This window comes from Erythrolamprus reginae, chromosome 6, assembly GCF_031021105.1.
Source record: "Erythrolamprus reginae isolate rEryReg1 chromosome 6, rEryReg1.hap1, whole genome shotgun sequence".
In the NCBI taxonomy this organism is placed as follows: Eukaryota; Metazoa; Chordata; class Lepidosauria; order Squamata; family Dipsadidae; genus Erythrolamprus; species Erythrolamprus reginae.
The window spans coordinates 37,076,953-37,094,998 of NC_091955.1; the positions used below are offsets into that span (position 1 = coordinate 37,076,953).

At 37.8% G+C, this 18,046-nt stretch overlaps 1 protein-coding gene across 8 annotated transcripts in view; it reads left to right on the forward strand.

Annotated features, from left to right (window-relative positions):
• NRCAM (neuronal cell adhesion molecule) overlaps positions 1-18,046 on the forward strand; it is a 409,870-nt gene that overhangs the window by 355,988 nt on the left and 35,836 nt on the right. For all 8 annotated transcript variants that reach the window (XM_070755532.1, XM_070755535.1, XM_070755536.1 and 5 more), the window contains one exon: positions 17,395-17,526. In XM_070755532.1, the coding sequence (XP_070611633.1) occupies positions 17,395-17,526 (132 nt within the window). The remainder of the gene's footprint in view (positions 1-17,394; positions 17,527-18,046) is intronic.

The window sequence follows — 18,046 nt, forward strand, 5'->3', positions numbered from 1 at the left end:
ACACTGTATTTTTAATACCAAATAACTACATGTTTGAAAAAGCTTAAATTACTCTAACCTATTAATACAATACAATCAACTTTATTTGATTAGTCAATCAACCATATCAAAGCAAAAATAGGGACCACATTGGTCGTCATAAAACTGCGACTGGTTAAAATACAATAAAATTGGATAAAATAAAGGGAATTTTGATAAATAAGTTAAAATGCAGTATAATATGCTAAAATTGAGTAGTAAAGCATGAGAATATAACTCATGCAAAGGATTATATTAAACAAATATAAGGTACTGATATAAAATATTCTTAAGTGAATTCATCTCCTTTGCATGCCACCCCAATATGTTCTATAAAACGTATTCTCATCTGAACAGCCCTGACTATAAACTACATATAAATTTGTACCCTGAAGAAAGTAAGATAATTGTTTATTACACCCCCAGTGTATGATTTTTGTCAAGTAGGTGCTGTAAATACTGAGGTTTTACTGAGGACTATAATTTACAATTGAGTAGCACATGCGCAATGTCTTCTATTTCTGGTGCACCACAAATGCATGTTCTCTCAAAATACGGTACTTGGTGGAACCGTCTGTATTTAACCATAGAATCTAACTTCTCAAATCTTCCTCTAGTGAGAGCTGTTCTATGGTATTGGGTCAGACCCATTGTCAGGTATTTTTCTAGTTGAAAGGATATTTTGTTCTTGGCTAGCCATTTCAGTGACCTGCACTTAGCAAGTGCCTCATTATCAGTTTGTGCATTAACATCTAAAACTCTTTGTTTGAATATTGCCTTGGTCTGATGTCCAGCTAAAAGCAGGTATTGTATTGAGAAGCTGAAATGTAGAGTAGTTTGAGAAAGTTGATTGACCCATGTAGTGGATTGGGATGTGCCCATCTGTTCTTCTAAGCACATTTTTGGGAGTCTGTCAGGTTCCATTGGGAGAAGCCTCCACCAATAGTTGAAGACTTTAATAACTGTTAAACTGTAGATGGAATGCATGCCAGTTTCAGCTCTTACTGCTGCTGCGGGTGTATTTCTATCGGTCCCCAAGATAGTTCTTACAAAGTATGCTTGGTTTTTTTCCAGTGGTGCGGCCTTTAACAGGCCCCACAATTCAGCACCATATGTTAGCACAAGTGTGGTTTTTGCTTTATAGACCTTTAGAATAGGGAGCAGCGAGCTTGGGTGATTATAACTAAGTAGTTTAATTAACGTTTTAGAGTTTGCTGTGGCCTTCATAGTACTTTGCTTAAAATGACTGGCCCAGGGCCCTGTATCTGTAAAAAACACCCCTAAATATGTAAATCTGTCTATTTGTTCTATACGCTCCCCATCTACATACCAGTTATATTTAACTCACCTTTTCCAAAAAACCACCACTTTGGATTTGTGCTTATTAATGTTCAAGTAGTTAAGAGCACAATAATCACTAAATTTCCTCATCAATTTTCTCAAGCCTACTTGAGAATGTGCCATCAGAACCATGTCATCAGCATATAGAAGGATGTTAATATGTCTATTGAGGATCTTTGGCATATGAAGGTCTGTGGAATGGAGAAATCCTGGAATGTCATTGACATAAAGGTTAAACAACATCGGGACCAAGATGCATCCTTGTCTTACTCCTTTGTGGATGGGGATGCTCTGAGTAAGAGAGCCGCTGACTCCAGTACAGACTTTCAGACATGTGTTTGTATAGAGGGCCTTTATCAGAAATAGTAGTCTGGATTCCATGTTTAAATTGGCCAGCTTCTTCCATAAGATATCTCTGTTTATAGAGTCAAATGCTGCACTAAGGTCTATAAAAGAAGTAAATAAATGTTTGCCATCAGTTGTATATTTGATAATAAGGTGATGTAATACAAAACAGGTATCTATTGTAGAATGTTTGTGTCTGAACCTGGCCTGTTCTTCCGCAATTATATTTTTCTCAATTACTCAGTCCTCTATTTTCCTCAAGAGATGTTTTGCATATATCTTAGCTGTTATATTGATCAGGCTTATGGGTCTATAGTTTTTTGGATCTTCCTTGTCTCCTCAATGGAAAGCCCATCCTACTGGAATGTGGCCGGTTTTGTCTATGTACATAAAGAGACCTGCCAGTAGTGGAGCCCACCAGTCACTTTGTGTCTGTTCAGGAGGCAGGAAGTCTTTACCTGGTGCCTTACTGGGTTTTAGTGACACTATAATGTGTTTAATTTCTGTCACTGTAACCGGTTGCCAGGTAGGCAGTTTATCAAGGATCCGGGGCTCAGTCATCATCTTTCCTGAGTTATCTTGCTCAGGAGTGGCAAATAAGGTGGTATAGAAATCCTCCCAAATTGAGGTTGAGAGCTTGCGCTCGTTCAGCAAGCCAGATGCAAGATTCCAAAATATGGCTGGATTGGGCCCTTTTGCTGACTTTTCACGCTTAGACCAGACTGCGGCTGTATTTTGAGCTTTCTTATTAGCTATTAGTTTCTTGTAGTTGCGTCTGAGCTTTAACATCTTTACATGATTACTTGATGTAGGATTTCTTTGGACCGAATGCGTGACTGCTCTTAGTGACTTTTTTGAACGAGAACATTCAAGATCATACCAATGTGACCTTACAGACTGTCGATTCCTGATTGGCAAGTTCTCTATTAAAAGGTTTCTTAGTGTGCTACACAAGTTAGCATATCCAATAAAGATTCTGTTTGGGTCTTGAGTGGGTGTAGCAACCATTTCCACCCAGGATTAGGCCCTCTCAGAGTTCATAAAACTGGAAATTTCTTTTGTATCCACCTTGCACCAATTAAGCCTCCTGGCTTGCCTCACGTCAAGGTTGGAAAGTAGCTTCTTGTCATGTGCTGTGGGTGGTCTTAAATCAGATTTGACATAAAAATTAACTGCAATTGGTTGATGATTGCTATCTTCCCTTCTATAGACTTAGATATCTGAAAAGAAGTTTGGTTTTTCCATTGAGACACATATATAATCCAAGACACTGCTAGACTTCCCAGCGTGGAAGGTGAAGGGATATATAAAGCAACTGCTTTTGCCTCCCAGTATGTGAAGGTTACATGTGTATGTCAAGGAGATCAGATTGGAGCCTGCCGCATTCCTTTTAGAGTTTCTGGAGTGCCAGGGTGGGTCCTTTATCAAATAGGTCTCCGGAATAATGCCCAAGTGTACATAATCTTGCAAGGAGGCACCCACCCTAGCGTTAAAGTCTCCCAATAGGATCACAATGGCTTTGTGATATTTTATATTTATCTCCACAATTATCTTTTCTAGTTGCACCCAGATGTTAGGGGGGGGGACATGGGGATGAAGATGGGGATAAATATGCATTTAGCACCACTACTTCAGTTGATTTGTATTTGAATTGAATAGCTTGAAAGTAGTAGGGATCTTCTCTAAGGGCTAATTGGTGCCCTTGCCAGTCCATCTCTGCCTTGGCAAATATGCATAATCCCCCAGAGGCCTGCCCTTTTGACTTAAATTTACGTCCGGGTGTAAACCAGGATCTAAAGCCTGTTAACTGGGCTTCTTCTTCACTGGTGGTTAACCATGTCTCCTGGAGTGCTATAATGTCAAACTTGGAGAGGAACTCCAATAGGTCTCTGTCTGACATTCTGTTCTTCCAACCAGATATATTCCATGACAATGTCTGAATAGAACTTCCTTGTTTTTTATCTGGAGGGGTGACTAGCATTGTGTTGGGGTTTATAGTTGAATGATGTGGCTCATGTAGTTAATCTGCAGGTAAGTTAAGGTCCAGCATTCTTTCAGTGTCTAAAAAGGCACATTGATTAAAATTTGGTCTTCCTTTACCATTCTCTTGCTGCTGAATGAGATCAGAAACGTTGAGTAGAGGCTTACATGTGCCTGGGTCATTGGAAGGGTCATCAATTTTTAAGTGAGCTAGGCTACAGGTGTCCATCTCGTATTCCTGTTGTAGCCCACCAGCAGACTCTGATTTTGAGACGCAGGGTATTGAGCAGTCAGAGCCTTCCTCTTGTCTGCCAGCAATATCCAACATGGTCTGCATATCTGAATTCATCTTAGCAAGGGAAGGGACATTAATGCCAGCAGGATCTTTCTCAAAACAGTTGCAGTTACTTGGAGTAGTTGGTAAAACTAAGTCAATTAGTGGATTGGCTATATTTTGTGTTGCCACTAGGGTCTCTCTCAAGGCATCTAATCTTTTAATAATGTCCGTTTGTTCCAAATCTGTCAAGATACTAAAGTTTTTAGTCAGGTTTCTTTCCAATGGGTCCTCTGTATCTGGACCAACAACTCTCAAGGGCATAGCTGATAAAATATCCTTCTGATTGTCTGGAGTTGGGTTGTCTCTTTTATTCTTTAAAGTGACAGTGCTCTCTGGGCTTGTTTGGCTTAGGAGTGGGCTGAGTTTCTCTGAGTGGAACACACGTTTTGGGAAGATTGAAAAAAGATGCAGAAAGGGTCTCATTCTAAACAGCATACTAGAGATTGTGGGCTGCCTAAAGGTGAGTAAAATTTGCCTGCAATCTCTACTGGGTGGGAGCCATTCAGCCTTCTCCAGGTCAGTCAGCCTTCTTTCACAACGAAGTAACTGACTAAGGGATAGGATGATTGCTCTTTTTGTTCCCCAGCGTCCTCTGTTTATACTATTGTTTAATATTTGTAGGGTGATTTGCTTGGGTTGTAAATGGTAGTTGCGGTTGGAATGCCTCCCTTCCTTATCTGCGTGACCACTAGGTTCCTTCTTCTCACACTTAGCCACCTGCGTGGTCTGCTGTCTCCACACATCAAGTTGATTTTCAACAAGCTTCATGAAGGCCTCTTTTAGTGAATCAACCTTTGCTTTAACTGTGGTCAGCAGCTCAAAAATAGAGAGTACAGTTTGTGCTGTTAGCAGGCTTTGTCTTGATGAGTCAATTATACTCTCATTCTTCAAGTTTATCAAGTTTGGATTCTCACCCCCCTCTTTCAAAAGCTCTGGAACTGCTGGGCAAAGGACAGGAATCTGTTCAGAGGCGGAGGAGGGGACTTCTTCCTCTGTAGAAGAAGAGAGATCTATGAGATGTTGACTTCCAATCTCTCCTTGTTCATCCCACTCCAATGCCTCCTGTTCCTTCGAAGAATGGAAAGGCATTAGGTTACTCACAGGGAGTGGCTGCCTGCTTCTAAGATAGCTGTCGACCTTCTGTTGTTTCATGGGTTTTGGTGAAGCTTGTGTTGCAGAGTGTGTGCGTTGCCTCTTCTTGCTTTTTCCCATGTTAGTTAGTTGCAAAAATCTCCAGTGCTCAGCTCTCCTTTTCTCTGTGTTGCTTCTTGGCCTTTTTTCGTATAATTTATAATAAAACCAAGAGGAACTGCTGCGAACACATTCCACCCGGTATAGATTTTAAAAAGTTAAAAAATGAGTTAAAAGTATAAAATATTTTGTTAAAATGTTAAATACATTTTATTAAATACAAAAATACAATTAAAAATTAAAAAATAAAATAAATTAAAATTAAATTAAAAATTTAACTATAAATGAGTTTAAAAAGAGAACCTGTTTACTTTTGGAGGAGCTCTTTAGAGTCAGTGCTGCCTGTCCTCCATCTTAGCTCCCAGTTCCTCTAACCCAGTGGTCCCCAAACTATGGCCCGCGGGCCATTTATTGGGCCTGTGCGTGAGTGACAGAAGCACAGGATGCGTCTGGCCACTGTTCAACAAACTCTGTGCAGGTTTTTCAAACCCCACGCAGTAGAGCTGGCGTTGACAGCTGATCTGCTGGCGGGCAGCCTTGGGGACATCCCGCCCCCCCTTCATCCTGCGCTTCAAAAGTGCTTTCCTCTCTGTTTAGGACCAGCGCTCTTCTCTTGGGGTAGAGAGAACAGAGGTGCTTCATTCACCACATCCCAAAAGACTCAAAAACTGGCACTCGCCGAGCTGACTTAGGCACCAACTCGTTCCTGCGGTAACGTTTGGCCTGAGGCTCCCAATCTTACAGCCGCTGCTTCGTCAAATCCTGCCTCTTGTGTGAGTGGTGGGGGTCAGCGGTGGCGGCAACTACTTTTCTGAGCACGTGAGGCTCCCAATGGGGGTATCAACCGAGATGGCTCCCATTGCAAGCGCCACGCTGCTCTCTTTGGCGGCCGGGAGGGGGAAGGAAAGGAGGGCACTCTTGATCTCTACACGCAAGATAAACCTACCAAGGGAGAGAGGCACCCACGCGACAGAGGACAGAAGCTCGGCTTTCCCCCATGCCTGCTTTCACGGCATGGGGGAAAGCTGAGCTTCTGTCCTCCGTCGCGTGGGTGCCCCTCTCCCTTGGTAGGTTTGTCTCGCGTGTAGAGATCGAGAGGGTCCACCTTTCCTTCCCCCTCCCGGCCGCCAAAGAGAGCAGTGTGACACTTGCAATGAGAGCCATCTCAGTTACCCTCCCCACACACTTGCAAGCCACCACCACTGGCTTGCAAAATAGGAAAGCCGCTACTGCCGCTGCTGGCCGCCGCAGGAAGAAACCTTTATCTGAGGAGCTGCCACTGCTTCCCCTGCCTGAAGCAAGTTGCCTAACAGGTTTGAAGACCAATTTCCAAGTGGGAAAACCCCCTGAGTTATGAGTGCAAGGGTCTTCAAACCTGGCAAGTTTAAGGCTTGTGACTGAATGAGTAATTCTGGGAGTTGAAGTCCACAAGTCTTAAAACTGTCAAGTTTGAAAACCCCTGAGTTAGGGGTTAGGAGTGTAAGGGTCTTCAAACCTGGCAAGTTCAAGGCTTGCGGACTTCAACTCCCATTTCTGAGGTAGCATGATTGAAGGAGGAATTCTAGGAGTTGAAGTCCGTAAGTCTTGAAGCTGGTTTTAAAAAGTATACATGGTTTTAAAAAGTGTACATGGTTTTAAACAGTATACATGGTTAGAGTCTAACCTATTAAATATTATTTGTTCATATTATCCTATTTAAAGATGACATTTACCTCAAAAAATATTTTGTTATTTTTATATTTTATAAAGATATGCTATCCTTTTCCAACTGCATAAATTTGAACAATTCATATACAGTAATACCTCGTCTTACGAACCCCTCTTCATACGAACCTTTCGTGATATGAACCCGGTGTTTAAGATTTTTTTGCCTCTTCTTCCAAACTATTTACGAACCCAAGCGGCCACAACTGGGATGCCCCGAAGTGCTGGGATTTCTGTGGGAATCCCCACCTCTGAACTTCCATTGCCAGCCAAAGCCCCCTGTTCTTGCATTGCTGGGATTTCCTGAGGCTCCCCTCCATGGGATTCACTTCATTTTTGCCAGCGCTGCTTTAAATCCCAGTGACAAACTCCCCCTTCCAAACTGCATGGGGGAAATTAGCACAGTGGGGTGGACAAAAATGAGAGGAAAAGACTCATAGAGCTCAAAAGAGGAGAAAGTTGTGGGGGAGATGAGCAGAGGGGGGGGACAAAAACAGGAGGGAAAGATTCATGGAGCTCAAGAGAGGAGAAAGTTGTGGGGGAAATGATCAGGGGGAGACAAAAATGAAAGGTGTGGGGGAGATGAGCACAGTGGGGTGGACAAAAACGGGAGGGAAAGACTCGTGGAGCTCAAAAGAGGAGAAAGTTGTGGTGGAGATGAGCACAGTTGGGGGGGGGGATAAAAATGGGAGGGAGGAAATTAAGGCAGGGCTTCGTCGGAGCGGAGCTGGGGAGTGAGCCGCTGCTCTACCGGCACGACTTTTTCTGCTTTTAAAATTTAAATCAGGTGCCCATCTTGGAGAGGGGGGTACTGTAAGAGGTGGTTATGCTGGACCCTACGAGAGGACTGCAAACCCTTGTTGGCTTAGGCTTTTAGACCGCCAGGACCGAGCAGAAAAGAAGCTAGCATTTGCTAGCCCATAGACATGGCCGCCCCATAACAACGAGGAGGAGAAAATAAGATCGGTGATCGTCGGTATTTACCTTGGAGATCCTTTTTCTTCGGAGACTTCTTGGATGTTTGTGAGATTTACAACTAGGTGGAAAGAAAGAGAAGCTCTGTTTTGATTTGAATAAGCGGCAACTGACAGGTTTGAGCAGCAAAATAAAGTGATTGGAGATCAGCAAAGGGCGACATAACTGACAGGCTTTAAAACGCGGAAGGCAAGGATTTAACAACTATTGCAGCCAGGCATGGATTTGGGACGGGAAGAAATATTACAAGAACTAAAGCCTGAAGATAAGGTAACTTGTGGGAGTAAAAGTACAGCAGGGGAGTGTTTGGTTTCTTTTTAAAGAACACAGTGAAAGAAACTACAAGATCTGTCTTCATTGTAACTGCGTCACACAGACATTGCCGTTTCATCTGCTTTGTTTGCTAGCTGATTGAACCCTACGTGGAAAACAAGGAAATACTAAATTGTACCATACTATTAACTATTTAGATGTCTCAGTCTCAACCTGATAAACTTAGTTAAATATTGTTTAAACATCTTAGAATTTTGGATTTATTGTGATATATCGAAATAACTTGGGACTGAGAAAAGCTTTGGTAAATAGGAATCAAGGATATTATGGTAATTAATTGGATATAAAGAAGAAGTGAATGAGTTTTAAAGACTTGGACTTGAATATTATTTGAATATTACTATCAATTAACTGAATCCTAAACAGATTATTTTTCTCTTTTCATCTCTTCATATTTACTCTCTCCTTTACTAAAGATTTGGACTGAAATGTTGAATATTTTATTTATTATTAGAGTTGAAAGGGACCTTACAGGTCATCAAGTTCAACCCCCTGCCTGAGCAGGAAATCCTACATCACCCCAGCCAAATGGCAGTCCAATCCCCTCTTGAAAGTTTCCAAAGTTGGGGAGTCCACAACCTCCGCTGGCAGGCCGTTCCACTGGTTGATCACTCTCACTGTCAGGAAATTCTTATCTCCAGGTTGAATCTTTCCTTGGTCAGTTTCCAACCGTTGTTCCTCGTCCGGCCCTCTGGTGCCCTGGAAAACAATGTGTCCCCCTCGTCTCTGTGGCAACCCCTCAAGTACCTGTATACAGCTATTATGTCCCCCCTAGCCCTTCTTTTTACTAGATTATCCATGCCCAGTTCCAGCAACCTTTCCTCGTATGACCTGGTCTCTAGTCCCTTTATCATTTTAGTTGCTCTTTTCTGCACCCTCTCTAGAGTCTCTATATCTTTTTTGAAGTGTGGTGACCAGAACTGGATGCAATACTCCAGGTGCGGTCTGACCAGGGCCTTATAGAGTGGTATTATTATCTCTCTGGTCTTGGAGTGAATCCCCCTGTTCATGCAGCTTAGGATTGTATTGGCTTTTTTAGCCGCTGCTGCACATTGCTGGCCCATGTTTAGCTGGTTATCCACTAAGACTCCAAGATCCCTTTCACAGTCACTCATGGTGAGTGTGGTTTCGCCTAATTTGTATGCATGTTTTGGGGTTTTTTTGCCTAGGTGCAGGATTTTACTCTTCTCTACATTGAACTTCATTTTGTTCATTTCGGGCCACTGTACAAGTCTGTCTAGATCTTTTTGAATTCTGTGTCTATCCTCTGGGGTGTTGGCCATTCCTGCCAGCTTGGTGTCATCTGTGAATTTAATTAATTCCCCCTCTATTCCCTCGTCTAGGTCATTGATAAATATGTTGAAGAGTACTGGGCCAAGGACTGATCCCTGTGGTACCCCGCTGCCTACCTCTTTCTATGTGGATTTAATCTCATTGAGGGCTACTCGTTGGGTGCGATTGGTCAGCCAGTTTTCAATCCATCTTGTTGTGTTACTGTCGATTCCACTCTTCTTTACTTTGGAGAGTAGAAGGTTGTGGTCCACCTTGTCGAATGCTTTCCTAAAGTTTAAGTATATTATGTCCACTGCATTTCTCTGGTTAATTGATTTGGTCACAGTGTCGAAAAATGATATGAGGTTGGTTTGGCATGATTTGTTTCTGACAAAACCATGTTGGCTGGTGGTTATTACCTTGTTCGATTCAAGGTGGTGGCAGATCTGTTTCTTGATTATCTTTTCCAATATTTTCCCAGGAATATACATTAGGCTGATTGGTGTATAGTTTCCTGGTTCTGTTTTTTTGCCTTTTTTGTAAATAAGGACCACATCGGCTCGTTTCCAATCATCTGGTAAGTCTCCTGTGGTCCAGGATTTTTGAAAGATGGGGTACAGAGGTTCAGTGATGACATCGGCTAGCTCCTTTAGGACTCTGGGGTGCAGGCCATCTGGTCCTGGTGATTTGTACTCATTCAGTTCCAATAGGTGGTCTCTTACTGTATTTCTATTAAAGTAGTGTTTTGTTCCAATTTTGATTTCTGCAGCTATGATACAAGCTCGTTGTTTTGTTGTTTCTTTGTGCGTGAAAACAGATGCAAAAAAGGTGTTGAGCAGCTCTGCTTTCTCTTTATTGTCCATTACTTCTGTGCCGTCTCCTCTTTCTAACGGACCGACTGCTTCCTAGATTTTTTGGGGGGTGTTTATGTTTTTGGAAGAAGCTTTTTTTCGTGTCCTGGACATTTGTTGCTAGGCTTAGTTCATACTGGATTTTGCTGTCCTGGTTTTTTCTTTGCAGATTCTGGCCATTTGTTGGTATTCTGCCTTGGTTATGTGCCCTTCTTTCCATTTTTTTTGTCTTTTTTTTCATTCAGTTTGTTTGTTAGGTCCTTGTGTAGCCAAGCTGCTTTCCTTTTGGATTTTAGGTGTTTCTTTTTCATCGGGATAGCATTGTTTTGGGATTTTGTGATCGTGGTTTTTAAGATTTCCCAAGCTTCTTGCATGGTTTTGCCTTTTAGGACTGTTGTCCAAGGGATCACTCTCAAGTTTTCTCTTAGTTTATTGAAGTCTGCTTTTTTAAAATCTGGGATTTTGGTGTTGTTGGGTCTAGTTGATTGTGTTGATATTATATTGAATTTGAGAATGTTGTGGTCACTTTCACTCAGCACTCCATCTGTTTCGACCCCAGCGATCACTTCTTCTCTGTTTGTGAGAATTAGGTCCAGTGTGGCTGCCCCTCTAGTTCCTTCCTCTACTTTTTGGACTATGAAGTTGTCTGCTAGGCATGTCAGAAATTTGTTTGATTTTTCGCTTGGTGCGGAATTATTTTTCCAATTTATGTCCGGGTAGTTAAAATCTCCTATTATTACTGTGTTGTTTTTCTTGCATATGTGTGTTAGTTGGTTGTTGAAAAGGGTGTCCATTGTTTCTGTTTGGTTTGGTGGTCTGTAGTACACACCAATTGTTGTGTTGCACTTTTTTTCTTCTTTGATGTTGACCTATAAGCTTTCTAGAAGGTTTTCTTCATATTCAATGAATTGAAAATCAAAATACTCTATGTCTAAATAATATTATTGTCTAGCTTTTTCATGAAATATTAATGTTGAGTACCTATATGTTAAGATAGGAAATTAATGAATTGAAAGTTATTAGGTTATTAAGAAATATTATTATTAATTATTCACTTTAAAAATTATATAATAAGTATATTATTTAGTTATTGATATTGATATGTTAAAATAACAAGACAATAAGTGCATATATAAAATATTACATAGATATCAAGTATAAGTTTAACTTAAGTTCAATATTAGCATAATCTCCTATATTGGAGTGAATCTCTCTGCTTTTTCCCTTTCTTGCTCTGTTTTCTTGTTTTCCTTTTGCTTCCCCCCTTGCCGTAAGGCAAATAGTCATATTAATTAGTAGGTGCGTGGAGAAAACTATATTAAGTTTTTAAGATCTATGTGCTTCTCTTTACAACTATATAAATTGATATTAGAATAATAGATAGAAAATATTACTTACCTCTTAGAATATTGTGATATTCATATATTGACTACACATATAGTATATAGGGGGTGTTATTGGTTGTAGATTAAAAGTTCCAATGGCAACTCAACAAACTATAATGAAATCAATGAGGAGGGGTAATTTAACTATTGCATCCCCAGCTGTACAAAAATCTTCCTCAGCCTCTGATATTAACATCGCAGAGGGTAAAGAACAGACTCCTACTTTACAAACGCTACAGAACTCTCTGGATAAAATACAGGCGTTTATGATTAAACAACAGAAAGCTACAAATAAAACTCAAGAAACAATATTACAAAACCATTTAGAAACACAAAAGAAATTTGAGGAAGTATGTGAGAACTTTGTCAAAATTAATACAACAGAAAGCTACAAATAAAACTCAAGAAACAATATTACAAAACCATTTAGAAACACAAAAGAAATTTGAGGAAGTATGTGAGAACTTTGTCAAAATTAATACTATAATAGAAGGAGTCGAAAAGACAGTGGAAAATCATGAGACTAAGATTACAAAGGTAGAAGAGACAGTGGAAGCTAATAAATTGAGATTAAATGAAAATGAGGAGGAGCTTAAAAGAATAAACAAGGATTTGGAAATGGCAGTGGCCCAGATCGAATTTGAAAAAGCTTCCTTTTATTTAAGGTTACAAAACGTCCCAGAAGAAAGGGGGGGGGAGGAATCTATTTGAGACAGTGGTTGAACTATTTACGGAGGAGTTGAAAATAGACAAAGACGAACTAGGCAGACACATAGACGAGATTTATCGGGTGCAAACCAACTATGCCCGGAGGCATCAACTCCCCAGGGAGATTCATGTTAGATTCATGAAGCAAACACTAAGGAACGAAATTTATAAGAATACCAGAGGCGTAGTAGCGTATTAAAGTATTAAAGCAGATCCCGAGAAGAATTAGAGAGAAAAGAAGGGATTTTCATTATTTCACCACAAAGTTAATAAGAGAAGAAATACAGTTCAGGTGGCTGATAACCGAAGGGGTGATGGTCACCTGGAAGGGAAAAAAAACTCTATAGAAACAGTAGATCAGGCGGATCAATTTATAGCAGAGCATCTAAAAACAGAAAGGGAAGGAAATATTGAACTAGGAAGAGCAAGTAGGGAGGAGGGAGAGATCAAAGAAGAAAGAATAACTAATTCTAAAAAAGGAGGAGAGGGGGAAATTGAAACCTACCGAGAATTAAGAAGCAGTAAAAGACCAAAATAGATAAGAACAGGATGGATAAGCAGATCAAATTATTCTCTGTGAATATTAACGGATTAAACATCAAAAAAAAGAGGACAAATATTTAGTAAATTAAAAAAGCAAAATGCAGATATCATATGTCTTCAAGAAGTACATATAAAAAGAAAAGATAAAACAATACTGGAAAAGCCTAAATTGGGGAAATTATTTACATCTTTAGCAGAGGAGAGGAAAAGAGGGATCGCAGTCTATATCAAAAATTGGTTAAATCCCAAAATAATAGAAAGAGACGAAGAAGGGAGGATACTTATTATAGAAATTGAAATTAAAAGGAAAAAAATAACATTAATTGTGATATATGCACCTAATAACAACCAAAAAGCCTTTTATAAAAAAACTATGTCAAAAATAATAAAACTTGAGAAAGAAAACATTTGGGTGGTTGGAGACTTTAACACAATAGCAAATTTTGAGAATGATTATAAGGGAATAGAAAGAAATAAAAAGAAAAAAGAATTGCCAGATGAATTTAAAGATATAATCGAGGAATTTAAACTGAAAGATATATGGAGGGAACTCCACAAAGATGAATATAAATATACTTACTACTTGAACCCACATAAGTCATTGTCCAGAATAGATATGGTATGGACAGATATAAAATTCCAAAAAGAGATAATAGCGGCTGAAATTGAACCCAATCTTTGGGCGGATCATAATCCAATAAGTATTACAATTAAAGGAGATTATAGTAGGAGGTATAGATGAACAATGGACACTAAAATAATAGAAGACAATCAATATAAACAATACATAGATAAAGAACTAAATTTCTTTCTAGAAAAAAATTGGAATAATGATACATCAATCCAAAACATTTAGGACACAACAAAGGTGTTTATAAGAGGTCTAACAATAGCATACATAAGTAAAAGAAATAAAAATAAGAATAACCAAATGAAAGAAAATCAAAAGGAATTAGAAAAATTGGAAACTAAATTGATAAAAGACCCAGAAAATGTGGAAATATAGGAAGAAAAGGAATTAATTAAACATAAAATTAATCTTTCAGTACAGGAGGAGATAGCTCAAAAGATAAAACCAGCAAGACAAAATCAATTTGAACATGCGAATAAGCCAGGAAGATGGTTGTCATATATATTAAAAAAGGGGGAAAAAGAAATATATCCAGCAATTAGAGAATGAAATGGGAGAAAAACAAGTTGAAATAGAGGAAAAAAAGAAGATAATTAAAAATTATTTTCAAGGTCTATACAAAAAAGACGAGATAGGAGAAGAAGATATAGAACTATATTTAAACAAGTCCGAACTACCACAGATGTCTGAAATTAATATAGACAGAATGGAAAAAGATATTTCAATGATAGAGCTTGAGAGAGCAATTAAAAAACAAAATAGTAACAAAACACCTGGAACAGATGGGATCCCAGCGGAACTATACAAACAAATGCAAGAACCCACAAAAAACTGATGTTAGTAGTGTTAAATGAGGTGTTAAATAAAGGGAAACTCCCTCAATCATGGAAGGACAGCTTAATTACTCTAATACCTAAAGACATAAATCAAAGACATTTGATAAAACAATACAGACCAATAGCACTATTGAATTCGGATTATAAAATTTTTGCAACGATTTTAGCAGAAAGATTCAAAATAATTATAAATGAAATAATACACCCAGACCAAAACGGCTTCCTACCAAATAGAAATATTAAAGATAATCTAAGAAATATAATAAATATATTAGAATACTATGAGACAAACCCTGGGAAAACCATGGCTTTGATATTTTTGGATGCAGAAAAAGCATTCGATAATTTAAATTGGAATTTTTTAATAAATCAATTAGTAAAGATGAAATTTAAAAAATTATTAGGGCTATCCAAACAATATACACCCAACAAACAGCCAAAGTAATTATTAATGGCGAATTAACAGACAATATAAATATAGAAAATGGTGTATGACAAGGATGTCCTCTCTCTCCATTGATATTTATACTGGCTATAGAGATTTTACTAATAAGGATATTAAAGGACTGAAAATAAAAGATCAAGAATCTAAGATTCAGGCATTCGCCGATGACCTAGTTTTTAACATAGAAGATCCCATTGAATGTGGCGGGAAATTATTAGATGAAATTATTAAATTTGGGGAAATAGCGGGATTAAAAATTAATAAACAAAAGACTAAAATAATAACAAAAAATTTAATAAACAAAGAAAAGAAAATATTAGAAAACAAATTAGAACTACAAATTGTAAAAATAATTAAATACTTGGGTATAAATCTGTCCTCAAAGGCAATTACAATCAAGGAAGATTGATTACAGTACTGATCAAAGAGATCAGTAAAAAATTAGAAAAATGGAACAAACTACAGATCTCTCTTATGGGAAGAATCTTTGTAATCAAAATGACTATTCTCCCTAAAATACTATATTTATTTAGAACAATTCCAGTTACCTTAAAAAAACCCTTCTTTCAAAAGCTTAATAAAATTATAACAAAATTTATTTGGGCAGGAAAAAAATCAAGGATCAAAATACAGTATCTACAGGATAATAAAAAGCAGGGAGGTTTCGGGTTACTGGACTTTGAGCTATATTATACAACATCAATTATGGATTGGCTAAAAGACTGGATCAAATTAGAGAATAAATGATTACTATTTCTAGCAGGCCATGACCTGATGGTAGGATGGCACGCCTTTCTATGGGACAGGAAAGATAGAACCCATAAATACTTTAGACAACACATTATTAGAAATTCGATCCTCGAAGTATGGACCAAGATTAAAAGATCACACTATTCACAAACCCCACAATGGTTCTCCAGTATGGAGGCCATAATGCATCCCAATACAAAAGATTTCAATAACGTGGTTAATTATTATAAATTACTAGATGGAAGAGGTGAACTGAAAACAAGGGAGCAATTAGAAAAAAAGGGAATAAGAATAGACTGGTGGCCATACAATATAATAAAATCGAGATATCAAGAGGATAAAAAAACAAATGGGATACAAAAAGGAGAAATAGAACTTGACAAAATAATATTAGGTCCAGACCAGAAAATGATTTCGAAATTCTATAAGTACCTATTAAACTATAAAATGGAAGATTATATAGTCAAAAACAATATTCATAGTTGGGGTAGGAATTTTGGATATAGTGTAAGCCTAGACAAATGGGATATGATATGGTCCAGAAACTACAAATTAACGAAATCAACAGCATATAGGGAAAATTTGTACAAAATGTATTACAGATGGCACCTCCCTCCAGCAAGACTTGCACAAATGTACAAAGGGATAAATCCACAATGTTGGAGGTGCAAAGAACATATGGGGACCTATTACCACATCTGGTGGACCTGTCCAAAAATAAAGAAACTTTGGATTAAAATACAAGATTGGCTAACAGATATACTCCAAATCAAAATAAACACAAGACCAGAAGCGTTCCTGCTAGGAATAATAAATCAAAAATTAGACAAAAATAAATATTATCTGCTGATACACATACTGACTGCAACTAGAATGGAAATAGCCCAATGCTGGAAAAAACCTAACCCTCCGGAAGACTCATTAATACTAAAGAAAATTCTTGACTGTGCAGAACTAGATGCCTTAACATTAAAATTAAAAAACAAAAAAGACTCCGATTATTATAAAACATGGAATATATTTTATGATTGGTTTAAGAGGAGAAATAGAAGTTCAAATTGAATTACGATAATAACGATGCTTTAAGATATGTATTTATTGACAGAAAGATGAAATATGATGCAATTACAACGATTTTTTGTGAAAACAAATCTTTATGTAACTAAATTAATTAATAAAAAATGGTACAGAAGGCGGTTTAAAAATAATAATAATAATAATAATAGAGAAGACATTAATAAGCAAAAAGAACAACAGTGAATGCCGATGATTTCTATTCACCAGAAAATAATTTGATATGCAACAAGACTGTAACTCTCCTTCTCTCAAGAGGAAATTGATGATATTTCTATGTTATTTGTAATTTTGTAATTGTCCAGGTGTTTTTTGTTGGTTTAGAAGTGTATGTATCTTTTTCTATTTTCTTTTTTGTGTATTGCAAATATTGCAAATATGTCAATATATATATTTTCTTGATTATGTGTTTTAAAACAAATTAATAAAAATTACTTTTTAAAAAACGGGAGGGAAAGACTCATGGAGCTCAAGAGAGGAGGAAGTTGTGGAGGAGATGAGCACAGGGGGGAGAATAATGGGAGGGTAAGACTCATGGAGCTCAAGAGAGGAGAACGTTGTGGGGGAGATGAAAATTGTCAAATGTTTTTAAAAGATAATAATATATTATTTCTAATGTGATGTAAATGTAAGGATGCAAAACTGGTACGAATAAATGCCTTTTTTAATTCTTAGCAAAGGCAAGTCGGCAAGTTGACATTGCCACTCAAGGATGGTTCATTGGTCTTATGTGTGCAGTTGCTCTTCTCATCTTGATTTTGCTCACTATTTGTTTTATACGGAGAAATAAAGGTGGAAAATACCCAGGTAAGTTTTGGATTTATTGATTTAAACTTTTTAAAAAATGTTTGTTTTTATTTAAATATAATATTTCTACCACTGCTGCTAAGATTCAAAATATAATAAGTAATTTTTTAAATTTTTTACTACCAGTAGCCTTTGGGATATAATCATTCAACAACTGCTCAAAGTTATAAGGGCAGTTAAGTGATTGTGATTCTGAGCAAAGCAGTGGTGAAACCAGTAGGAAGTTGGAAGTCATAATCACATGAAGTCATTAATTACCCACAATAATCCTCATTGTTGGTATGTCTCTGTATAGCTAGGCTATGAGACCTTTGACATACACTGAGCATAGAATTTTAACAGAGTGTGGTAAAGCCAAAGAAAAAAGACACAGACTTAGTTATGCTTAATAAGTACTATTTACATATATACAAAAACAGAAACAATCCATAACAAGCACTAAGCCATACAATATAATAAGCACTAAGCAAACACACTCCCCGCTCAAGGCAAGGCAAAAACGAATGAGCATTAAAGCATC